Source organism: Limulus polyphemus, unplaced genomic scaffold (assembly GCF_000517525.1).
Source record: "Limulus polyphemus unplaced genomic scaffold, Limulus_polyphemus-2.1.2 Scaffold1045, whole genome shotgun sequence".
NCBI classification, from domain to species: domain Eukaryota; kingdom Metazoa; phylum Arthropoda; class Merostomata; order Xiphosura; family Limulidae; genus Limulus; species Limulus polyphemus.
Window position 1 is genome coordinate 313,892 of NW_013666655.1, and position 13,161 is coordinate 327,052.

Consider the following 13,161-nt stretch of genomic DNA (forward strand, 5'->3'; position numbering starts at 1 on the left):
ATAGGCTCTGACTTTTCAATGGCATTTGGTTTTGCCAATATAGGAGGCCTTACAGTCTCCACACGTGTAAAGATAGACAAGCCAAGAACAACAAGGAATGGGGAGGAGATCTTTAGTAGGGAAGAAATTTTTTATGCATGATGTGGATTTAAAAACTAATCTTAAATCCACTTCAGGGTAGTAATGACCAAGTATGCGTTTAAGTTGATTTTTTAAATTTAAGCTATGTTTGCCAGTATAAGGAAGACACGAGTATATAGTAAATGTAGGTACAGTGGGTATCTTAATTGGATTTGTGAGTTTCTTTGTTAGGAAGGTGTTGGTAATGTTTTTTAATAAGTGTTGTGGATAGCAGTTACGTTTCAGGATGTCATGTAAGAAAGAAATTTCAGAGTGTAGAGTAAGATATGTGGAGCACAGGTTGTAAGCTCTGTTTAGTAAGCATGTAACAAGGTTTCGTTTATACGTAAATGGGATAAAGCTATCAAAGTGTGTAAAGAGACCAGTGGACGTCTTTTTTTTGGTAAATGCTCATTAACCGTAATGCTAATGGATTTTCCACATCTTCCACTTTTCCCGATACTGTAGGGTTTTTACCTCTCCTACACTCTCCCTGTTGATCCATTTCTTCTGGCTTAGTCATCCTCTGTGACTGGCTGCCCTTTCAGGCTGGAATGTTAACGTGGTCCTCCATTTGAAACACTTTCCACGTGCTCTTTTTTTTTCACCTTTCCAGAATTATGACTTATTTCTTTCTCCTATTAGCCTGTGGATTTTGGCAGTATGATTTATGTGCCATCATGTATTCTTTATCATCCTACATATCTTCTCCTTTATCCAGATTGTTCTTTCCTCCCTAAAACCTTGGGTAACTCCTCCTTTTCACCAATTTTCCTTCCTTCCATTTCCCACCTTTATGCTTGGCCTAATCAGGATAGACTTCTATATCTTGTACATGCTCTTCAGTGTTATATTGCCTGTACAGCTTCCATCTGTGGTGCCCATTCCTGCCTCTTTATCCCTTGGCAACCATCCTCTGTTTGTGATCTATCTCCTTCTATCCTCATCAATAGGGTTCGACCTTTGATTCAATTAGCTTATTCCTCTCTTTCGTCGTTCTTTCATACTTTGTTCCAGGTGTCTTCTCATCAAATTCAACATCTTACTTTTTCTCTGGCTTCTCATCTTCATCATCCATTGGAGGAAACTCTTCAGTCTCATTATTTGCATAAGGTCGCTGTTACTTCTTCTTTGGGTTATCATCTTCCGCCTGTAGCCATTCTTCCGACTTCCATGTGTCTATAAGACTGGGTAAGTTATATTTATTCTTTTGTAAATTTTTAAGGGGCCTTATTTTCCTTTTCATCGTAATTCTCATTCCTTGGATCCTGCTCTGTGGCAAATGTTGCATGACCAGGTATTTTTTAACCTTGAAAATCAACATTGTTCAGCCATGTCAATGCACTTAATATGTTCTATGGCTACACAGTGCACACTGTTGAGATGGGGTGTTCCATAAGATCACATGAAGGTTATCCTCTCAATGAAATTGCTTCAGAAATATGCCCATCCCAGATTGTACCACCTGTGGACTACATGGGTAAAGCAGGAGATAGCTGCCCATACCTGCCATGCCTTGTATTGAATAAATTGGTATGGTCTGCTTTTAAAAATAGGGGTTCGTGGTCATTCATTGCACTGTATCAGGTGTTGACATTCCTCTGGACTCTCCACCGCATTTCACCCCCCCCCCCTTCTTCTAGTGCAGTTTGGGAGTCCTTACAACTTTCCAGTTCCAAAATGCTGGGGTGGTAGACAGTAGAGGCATCCTCCTGAATGGTTTAATAACATAAAATTTCAATACAGAAATACCATTCAGTACAGAGTAGGGTGGTGGTGTTCTGCTGGTTTAAATGACATGATATCCTCTGCTATAAAGCATATGTAAACCCAAGGAGTGAGACATCAAATTGCAGTTCACTCCTTCAATTAGGATCCCTCATCCTACCCTCACGTGAATAACGGTTCCCAGTAGCCGGGTTTTGGATTTAGAGTAGAACCAATCAACATAAGTCCTCACATGTTTATTATTGATGTCTATCATCCTCCCTCAACCATCCTCCATCTCTGTTGTGGGTCATGGTGGAGGTACTTGGGATTGTTACAGTCCTTTCCCTTCTGCTCTCCCTCGATGTATCTTATTCCGAGGACATCTGGATTGGTTCCAGTCAGTTTCAATGTTGAGGAAGTCGATTTTTTTATGGTATACACCTTTTTGATTCCGGATGTTGGGTTTTTGGATTTATATATCATTTTCTATTCTTAACATGTGCTCTATTTTGGAGGTCGGGGGGGGGGGGGTTAAGGATTCCCTCAGGTCTCATGAGCTTGAGGTGAAGACAGTATAATCCTCATCTTATCCCCATGTGGATGTTGGTTCTCAGCGGCATGAGTTTTGGGTGTAGTTGACTTGCTGAGTACAGTTTGTCATGCCCTAGCCACTGTACACCTTCCAACTGAATGTGCTCCTTTGTTTTCTGCCCATATATATGACACTTTCCCTGATGGGTGAAGAGTATACCTGACTCACAAGTAGTGCAGTCTCTCACATCAGATCTTCGAATTTGACTCTCTAGTCTCAAGGTGTGTCCTTTGGATGCTTTCGAAGGATGCTCCTTTTCTTTCCTCCACCTATTCAGTGTGGGATTCTAGTTAATTATGTGAGAACAGGTAATGTTATAATTTTCCTATACTGAAAATATATTTCCGATAGGTACTTACCTCTCCTCACACTTCCTTCCCACTGAAAACTGGTGCTTCCATTTAATGCCAAAACTCGATGTGATAATTTGGTAGAATTGAATAGAGGGAGTCACAGGCATAACAAGTGTGTGGCACTCTCAATGGTGATTTGCATGAGAGACACATTGGAATAAGTCATTTCCAATGGAGGGGAGGCAAAAGGCTTTGTGGCATGCGTAACATGTTATTTTGCATATAGAGGGCAGCACTGAACTATAATAGCTAATTATGTGAGAGAAGGTAAGTACCTATTAGCAATACATTTTCAGTATAGGAAAATTATAACTTCTGAATATTTAATACACCTATGTTACAATGAAATTGTGGAACAATTAATACCTATAACTATCTCCAGGTTCACATTAGTTGTAAAACTAGTAATGAATTTATTTTACTGCTCTGCATTGAAACTGTTTAGCTGTTGATAAATCTTTAAAATTTTTCATACTATTTTAAAACTATTTGTCTGAGTAGCATGAGATGTTGTTCATATAGTACTTGTGTTGTGAAGTACTCACCATATATAACTTGTGTAGTGGGTTTCTCTCCATATAGAAATTGTTTAGTTGTATTTTCTCACTCCATGTTCAATGTGTGTAGTGGGTTTCTCTCCATATAGTACTCATGTAATGGGTTTCTCTCTCCATGTAGAACTTGCATATGGGATTTTTTCCATGTAAAACTTGTGTAGTGGGTTTCTCTCCATGTATAAATTGTGTAGTAGGATTATCTCCATGTAGAACTTGTGTAGTAGGATTTTCTCCACACTAACAGATGCCTTTCATATTACTCTTATGTTATTGGATACTTCTCTTGTAGGTTTGTGTTTTAGATTCTTTCCAACTAGCCCAATTTGTGTGATATTCTTTATGTGTTTTTGTTTTGGGACTTTGTTTTTGTACACAGAGCTTTGAGATTAGACCTGTATTTAATAGTTGAAACATTTTTAATAGTATTATCTCCCTAAAGTACAAATATTTTTTGTATTTGATTTTTTTGGATGTAATACTTAAATTACATAATGCAGTTGATTTTGGAAAATCATGTGATTGTGTTTTTATATCTATCTTATAATACAAAACATCAGTATTACTTTAAGTGGTTAAACCATATTTGAAATTTCTTTTGTGAGGTATGGCTTCCCCTGGAATTGTTTTCTACATCAATGGGTTAATGGCCCCTGAACTATATTTGAAGAGAAACAAAAAATACATCTTTAAGATAGAGACTGGCAATGACCCACACAAAGCTGAGGTGTATCACCCATTATATATAACTAATGATGTGAATGGAGGGTATTTAAAGTATTCTGGAGATGAGAAAAAGGTAAGAATAATAAAATTATACCAATTAAAAAAAAAGTCACTTTTCAAGTTGAAGTACTTTTCTTAGAAGAGTAAGATAAGGATCATAAGGTAAACCCAGAGGAGTTATTATACAGCATGAAGTAAGTTGCTGAAGAGAGGAACTTAAAAGTGAGACCTAGATTAGCAAATATTTTTGGATTTTGAAAACACAGCTAACAGCAAAATAATATGACTGATGACCTAAAGCAGAGTGATCACAGAACTTTTTGTAGTTTGCTGTAACTCATAATTAAGACTATTTATTATTAATTGTTATTATAGATTTTTAGCAACTTTTCTGGTAGAGTTTATAAAATCTAACCTAGAAAAGATTTACTGTATAGCATTAAATATTCTGCTTAAGAGAACAAGATAAAAATTATGAAAATAAACTTAAGAAACTGGGAATATCATGATCCAACTGACATGACTTTCTAATTTATATATCTCAGTAAAGCAAGAAGATTGGAGACTATAAACTTATATTATGTCTTAGCACAGGGTCATATAGAGGTAGAAAGAATATATAAAATGGGCAATTTGGAGCAAAGAAATGTCACGTGATACAGAGAAGTGAAGATTGAGAATTTATTTAAATATTCCTTCTTGTAATTAACACCTGCCACATAATTCAGCCTGGTATCTTGAAATTGATAAAAAAAAAGAGTAATTCCAGAAAAATATAGGTTATTTTGATTATATTAAAAGAAAATGCTTGGCACTATTTTCAAAGTCTAGGCCACTGAACTAAACCCATGACCTGACTTTAGACCATGAGAGCCAACATGAGGAAGTTAACTTGTACGTGTAAAGTAAAATGATGTAGCAATGAAACATGCTTGAAATGTTCTAGATGTGTTTGTAAATGTGGTGGATTAAGTGTAGCGATTAAGCTAAACCATGGATCCAGGTCAGATGAGGGAAGAACTTATTCGAGGATATCCCAATCAATATGACATTGCAGCTGAATTAGAGAAATATAAAAAATGGGCACAACAGTATCATTGCCTTCAAAAAGGGGGATTGGAATCATATATAAGAACTCATTAGTTTCAATATTTTGTGACACTAATGGCAGAGTAAAGCCCAAAGATGCAGTGTTGAAGTTGAAGCAGATGCATTACAAGATAATTTCACTAGCAATTCTCAAATTGAACATTGAAAGGTGGTATAATGCCCAGTATGGTACCACCATAGTATAATAAAAATAGATTTCACCATGACATATTTTCACTGATACTTTTTGTTTTAGAAGTTGTGCCAAGCTTCATTCATCGAGATCTATCAAAATCACCCCCCCCTCCCCATTGATCATCCTAGGCTCAGTACTAAAAGATGCTGGGATAGCTCTTATGGCAGGTGTTAAAACTTACATAATATTTAAATTTGTATAATAAACTGCATTTTAATGCCAAATGTATTGACATACATTGATAATAAAGTAGTTTGTTTAAATTTGAAGTGTAACTAAAAAAAGGTTGTGATGTGCACTTTGACTTACACAGGGCTAAAACAACTCCATTCACATGGTTAATTAGCTTTCTGTTGAATGCATAGGCATATTAGAAAAGCACAGAGAAGGTATGTTGGAATGTTTCCTCATATCGTTTTAGCTTCAACATAAATAAGTTCAAAGTAATTGACCCATGCAGACCGAGTTCTGTCTGACTTTTGGCAGAAATCAAACTTTCCTAAAGGCCCTAGGATGTAAGGAAGGCTAGGATAATTAGTTGTTAGAATATAGGCCAGAACTTCAGTATATTCTTAGCTTTGTTATATCACTTCCTGTTTGTTTTGTGTGTGTGTGTGATTAGCATGATAGAAATTTGAGAGTAGCCTATTATGTCACTGGCCCAAATATAAATTATCTGCTCAAAGTAGTCAATAGGCATTAGTGATGCATATTATGTCCATGTTTGCTGCCTTCCTCTTGCACTTGTCATGTATGCATATAGAATTACATAGATAAAAGAGATTTCTACTTTAAAAATGAAATCAACAGTCTTGTTTTGTATATGAAGTATTCAAAACTTATGAAGAATGTCAATGTATTTTAAAGAAGTATGGAGAAAATAATTTCGATTTAGAGTTGAAGATTGCAGAACCATAAAAACTGCAAATAAACACAACATAAGTAGTGATGTAGTTTTTAACCTATTTTATTTACATGCTAGAGGTTAGTACTGGCCAAAGCACATGCTCTCATCCCTCCATTTGTGAAGTCCCTTTACAGAACATTTGTCATTGTGCACTCCAGATAGTGTGGCAGTAACCCCAAGTCCAAACCACTGACCACAAAGAGACAATCACTTTTATCATATATACATTTCTGTATCTATATTTTGTTTTTAACACTAGGAACCCATTGTAAATAAGATGATTTTAGTATTGTTACTTCTAGAACTATTATATGCTTGAAGATTTTGCCACTAGCCATCACTGTGATATGTTACAAGGTTACCTGAGAGCTGCAACTTACAAGCTAAGTAGTTCACCTTCTCAGCGAATAATATGCCACTGTAGCCTGAAATATTAGTCATTATCAGGTGAGCCTTTCAGTCTCTTAAAGGCTTTACCCATATTCTTTGGGCAAAACTTGTCTCCAGTTTTATGTTGAGATTTAGGGAATCTGTCAGGATATAATCTTGTCATGATATTCATTGTTACTAGTCAGCCAGAAAGGTATGTCCTTTTATGCCTCTCATTCTGATCTGAATGAAATGGATTGTCTAGTTTTGGCCACTGATCATTCAAATACTAGATACCCATCTCTCCACATTGCTGCCATTTGCAGTCATTTATTTCCTCAGTGAGCCATCTGTTGCTATGATCAGTGTCAGTATCTGCTTATATATATCCATCCCTTGACTCCAGTTGTGTTGATTAGTACTGACCTTTCCCTCCACATCCTGATGCCAATCTTTATTGTGTTTAACTTATTTAATTCCATCTCCCTGGATCCACTCACTAATCTTCATGTTTCCTGTGGATGCATCTCCTCTACATTTTTCTGGGCCTTATTGATCCATAATTTAATTAATTTCAGTCTCTGTATTATTGTGTTTTCTGCCTCCTATCTCAAGTGCTGATATAGTGGGTATAATATGGTTGTAGTTGCTCTGAGTAGTGCTTGGTTGGTTAGAATTCTTTGTCTCATAGTAATGCTGCTAAAACTAAGACAAAAGTGCAGGGTGTTGGTTTGGCTGCTCCTGTTACAGTTTTTATGGCTGCATTCTACACCTTTTATAAACTGGCAATTGCTGACTTTGCTGTTAATGCACACAAGTGGATTAAATACTCCATTTTAGTCATGAGTGTTACTCTTATCAGATATGTGAGGAAGAACTCTTCAATGGTTACTCTTTCAAATGATCAGTATTCCATTCTGTGATCCATCGCAACACCCAGAAAAGTGATAGAGGTTTTATGTGAAATTCCTGTGTCTGCATATGTCAGAATGAAGAGAAGGCTGTCTGTGTGAGAACTAGTAGCTAATATCCAACAGGCTTTATCTGTATTAAGAGTAAAAACATAAATAATATTTTTGGCACAATGAAAGATGAGATCTTTATTAGAAGTTTCAGCTGACTGAAAGGGCAAACATGTTTGTTGACATGAGTTGAACCTGCAACCCACAGATTGTAAATTGAGCACCCCTAACCACCAGGTCATGCCATGCTCTTGGTAGAAAATGATGACATCATGCATAGAAATGTTTTAATATACACAAGTGAAAAGTAGCTACGCATTTTTTTTTAAGTTTAGAGTATAGTAGCTACTTCATAAAATGTGATAGTAAAATTGCCAAGATAAAAAAAACCTCACTAGAAGGAGCGATGTTTGGGATTCAAGATTCATGCCTTGTAAAAATTTCTAACTTTTACAGTTCATATCATTCTCATGCTAGCATGCATGACTTTGAAGGTTATAACTGCTTAACCTTTAAATTAATTTATAAAATTTTATACTATTTATACTATTCACTACTGTGATAAGCAGGGATATATATTTTCTACCTGCTTCACTGATAGAGAAATTTAAAACATTTTCAGTTATTTAGCTTCCGTGATTGCAGCACAAGGTACAGAAAGTCATTACAGATGCTTTGTTCTAGTTCAGTGGTCGGCAACCTATGACCCATGGGTTACTAAGTGACTCGCGGCAATAATTTGGCTTACCCGCCAAAAGTTGGCTTCACCATTGCAACCCGTGAGGGCACAATCATTGTTCAGTTCAAGTTTCTCGGCTATATGAGAAGAACAACATTATTAAAGAAAAGATGGGAAAGAGTCACGGCTACGGAGAATTTTAAGATCAATTTCAGGGAAAAATGTCAAACTGGTCGAAGTATTAATTTTTTTTTGTATGGAAATAAACATACACGTTTAAAATACATCTACCGGTATTAATAATTATATGATTATCACTGACCCAACACAATGCTAAATTTTAAAAAAAAAAATAATTGACCCGCGATCAAAAAAGATTGTCGACCACTGTTCTAGTTGCTTTATTTCTTTATTCCATAAGGTAGGTGATGTCTATTCTGGCCAAGAGGATATTGCAGTAATATATAGCATTATAATATCCCATTGCTGACCAAGTATAAAGTTGACTAAATGTGTGAATTCAACAGGTAAACTCCTTTTCTTTAGCCAGGTTTACTAGGAGGTTATAGTGTAAAGACTAACTTTTAAGAGCATTGTGTTTAGTTTGAAGAGAAAGCTATGGAACTAAGCACTGCTTAGTAAAACTGACTGTCTCTTCATGTGCACAAGTATTGCTGCATTTTCCTTTTGTTTATTCGATGATAAAGATTATTTTCATTTTTACAATTTTTTTTCCAGTCTCATTATTTTACACAGACTAGGAAGACTCAATTACTGGATAAGAATTATTATTGTTTTTACTGAATGAATCTGTGGACTTGTCTGTTTGATACTTGTCAGGAAATCAGCAGTTTTTACCTGAAAATACCATACTATCATTGGTGTCCATATATTTTGCTTTAATGAGTGGTTTTGTATTTTTGCCTGTTACAACACTCATGTATAGAACAAGCCAAAAACAATGGGTGAGATCACTTGTTTTTGTGTCAAATACATAGGGGACCCTATCCATAGTTAGTGGAATTAACTGCAATATTGTATAATTAAGGTATTTTTGTTTAATTTATTTTTATGGTAATAGGGACCCTGTAACCAACAAATTCATGGATTCACAAGCAATTTGGTACTTCAGTAGTTTAGAAAAATGTGCTAATAATCAAAACAATAGGGTTCATATACCTCATTAGTAACTCTGTGGTTAATAACCTATCATTCTTTCTCTCTGTGGTATGAAAGGGAAACCTACTTTTCAGAGTCCTTGTGTCCATCTTGTTTTTCCTTATCTTTACTTTTTATTAACCTGTAGCTGTGTCATTTGAGGAATTCTTCATATCAATAGTCTGAACATTTGTAAAAAATGTGTAATATAAACTTTTCTAAAATTGTAATTTATTTTTAAATAACTTCCACTTTCTGTAATAGCTTACTATATAATAAATCAGTTATAATTTAGAACACTGAAGTGTCCTTGATTGATCAAAACAGATTCAGCATTTTATTTGAAATTTAGTTTTAATTATAATCAATTGCAAAATGAGTTGATGGTTGTCTCAGTCATAATTTTTCATTCTGTAGCAAATCAAGATATATGCTGGGGTAGAATTTGACAGAAGAGGACGATCACATCCTAAAGCTGGTTTGTTAACTCATATCTAAATAAATTTTTGGCTTCTCATTCACTTGTTGTGTATACATCAATCAGTTATTATAGTGGTATTAAGAACTCCCTCCAAAGGTTTTTCTTCATGTATCTCTTAGTAATTTAAGCATAACAACTAACATATTTGTCCAACTTTTTAACTAGTGGATTATATTTCTAGTTTTTTATGTCTGAGATGTATTAAATATAGAATTCACAATCTGTAAACATAAAGCACATGTCAGCACATACTACATAGTCCTGCTACTTTTTTTTATGTTAAACACGCAGTAACAGAGGTCATGGGCTGGCCACCAGGAAACAAATATTGTATTTAGAGCAACAAGGAGTTAATGCAATTTATCAAAGTTTTAAATATGTAACTAGGCTGGAATTCTTTTACAGTAGGTGCCTGTGACTTGATGCCAACAATGTTACTAAAGCCTAGACAGCAATGTAATTGCAAACATAAAGTACAACTCATACAGAGTTATGCAACAAACTTTTTCACTACTAACACTTTTAAAACAATCAATCTTCAACACTCCTGTCATGAAAACTAAACAATCATTAAATATTAAGTCACAAAATAAACTAAATAATAATACTTGCACTAAACAGTCTTGTATATCTAACACAATTCATTAAAGACAAAAACAGAAGCTCTAACCTGTGTTGACAGAGATAACATGAAATATATATTTTACTTTCTTTTCACAATTAACAAACAAGAAAGCTCAAGTAATTCCTCTTCTCAACTTTTTCTTATGACCATCTTGCTGGGGTTTAGTAAGAAATGTGAAAACCAAAACAAAGGAATGTTTTTCTTCTTAAATTGAGGAAGAAATTGATATGGGGTAAAAATAATATAGTTTTAAAAGACAGAAAAACATATATAATAATAGGCATTGTGCTTTCATAAGTTTATGCTAATATTTGTTATAAACTTTCAATGGAATGTTAAAGTATAAAATAGACATGCTGTGATTTTGTTACATTGAATGACTGTGTCATCAGTACCATCATGTGGTTAATGTAAGAACTCATATATATACACCATATATATTAACTATAAATAAACGGATGTATTGGAATGATTTTCGATTTTTGTACTGCTGTTTTAATTACTCCTACAATGGGACGACTCTTTGGCAGTATGACATCTCAAATCTTAGGAAAGATAATAATTTTCCAAGCTTTCCATCATGTGGCTTATGTGGAAACTCATATACATACCATATATATTCATTATAAATAAACAGATGTTCTACTCTCTTGCTGCTGTTTTATATCCTAAATTCCTCCTACAGTGGGACGACTCTGTTTGTGGCAGTATGACACCTCAAGTCTTAGGAAAGCTGATAATTTTCCAAGCTTTCCTAAATTTCGCAAAAGTCTAAAACTGGAATGTGAAGATGGTGATCTAGCTATACTAGAATGGACACCAAACATCACCACCCCTGATGTTGTTTATTATCAGGTAGGATTTTAGATGAACAAATTACTTAGCTTGTTTCTTAATGTACTATATAAAGCCTTTGTGGAAAATGTTAAACCCTCAGACTGATTATTTGTAAAAAGTGAAGAGTAGTTAGTTATTATTGTTTTGACTTTTGAGTTAAAATGTTTAATATAAATATTTTCTGCTTCTTACAGCATTTAAGTGATGTAGGTAAAAAGTATTCCACAAAGAAGTGCACTGACCCTTAGTTGTTTGTTGGAAATGGTCAAGGTTAAAACCAGTTAAATATACTACAGTGACACTAACATCTTATTTCTAGATTTAATGCTGTTTTCTATTTGATATAATTAATTTAAACATTAATTAATGTAACCTCAGTTAAATAAAAAATTAGCTTCTTACATATGCTGTTTCTTTATCTGTAAACAACTTTCAAAAATATTATTGTGACACATTAGAATTGACCTACTAAAAGATACAAGTCAGAGCAGAAAAATGTACAGGTGGTGAAAAAAATATTAGCTGTGGTCTACATGTTGTTATTATAAAACATTCTACCAGAAAGAAATATCTATTTATCTTTTGATGGCAACTTCTCAGTATCAAAATATAGTAATGTATATATATATATATCCATTCTTTAGGTAGTTATGTACTACCTGCAATCTTGTACCAATTAGTGTGCCAGACTGTGAATCCGAGAGTCCACAGTTCACATTGTGTTGCTTCACAATCATGCTCTGCACTTTTGAGCCATGAGTATATGTGTTAACAAACCAGCTTTAGGATGTGATCATCCTCTTCTGTCAAATTCTAACCCAGCATATATCTTGATTTTTTACAGAATGAAAAATTATGACTGAGACAACCATCATGTTAATTTTAAATACAATGCTGCATCTGTTTTTATCAGTCAAAAACACTTCCATGTTCTAAATTACAACTGATTTATTACGTAGTAAGCTATTACTGAAAGTGGAAGTTATTTAAAAATAAGGATAACAACCTCTCTAAATAATATAGAAAGATCACTCTGTTTTTTCATTTTTCATTTCTTTTATTTCTACAGTTTAGGAGATAACTGTTAACCATCTATAAAATAAAGACTTTCTAGTTTTGCTCACCCTCAAATAGCTGTTTTTGGTAAACTCTCAAATCCTTTGCTGAGATCTCTTAGTCTTGTATGATTACTAAAATAAACAACATTATTATATCAATAAATTCCACCTACTGGTAGAAAAGATAAAAAAAAAAACTTGCCATAGTTCTGCTAATTTTACTGCCAAAAATAAAGAGAACATAACAATAGCATCACTTTCCCTTGGATGAGGGCAGGGCATAGTTTAGTGATTAGTGTGCCAGTCTGTGAATCCAATAGTCCATTGTTCACATCCTGTTGCTTCAAAATCATGCTCTGCAATTTGAGCCATGAGTATATTATAAGAGTGATGATCAAATCACAATTTTCAATTAGAGTAGCCCAAAAGTAAATGATTATTGTTGTTGAGTAGCTGCCTTTCCATGGGAATGATGTCACAGATGCAAGATCACTGTGATATGTAATTTTAATCTTAAACAAGGATTAATATAAGTTTATAACTACCACACCCTGTTCACAAGGATGTAACTAAATGCAAAACACCTGCACAAAAAATATTGAAAAGTATTCCTGTATAAAGATCTTTTCTTAGCATATAAAGTAAAATACAGCAGTTTTCAACTATTACAGTGGTATATATACACCTGGAAAAAAGTTAAGCACCCCCAAATATTTTTCAGGATTGCTTATTGAAAATAAGGTTT

At 34.2% G+C, this 13,161-nt stretch overlaps 1 protein-coding gene across 1 annotated transcript in view; it reads left to right on the forward strand.

Annotated features, from left to right (window-relative positions):
• The window catches only part of LOC106461856 (protein Skeletor, isoforms B/C-like), a 159,538-nt gene that overhangs the window by 144,342 nt on the left and 2,035 nt on the right, over window positions 1–13,161 (forward strand). Inside the window, exons 14-16 of the mRNA XM_022388927.1 lie at window positions 3,935–4,128; window positions 9,833–9,893; window positions 11,207–11,376. Of these exons, the coding sequence (XP_022244635.1) occupies window positions 3,935–4,128; window positions 9,833–9,893; window positions 11,207–11,376 (425 nt within the window). The remainder of the gene's footprint in view (window positions 1–3,934; window positions 4,129–9,832; window positions 9,894–11,206; window positions 11,377–13,161) is intronic.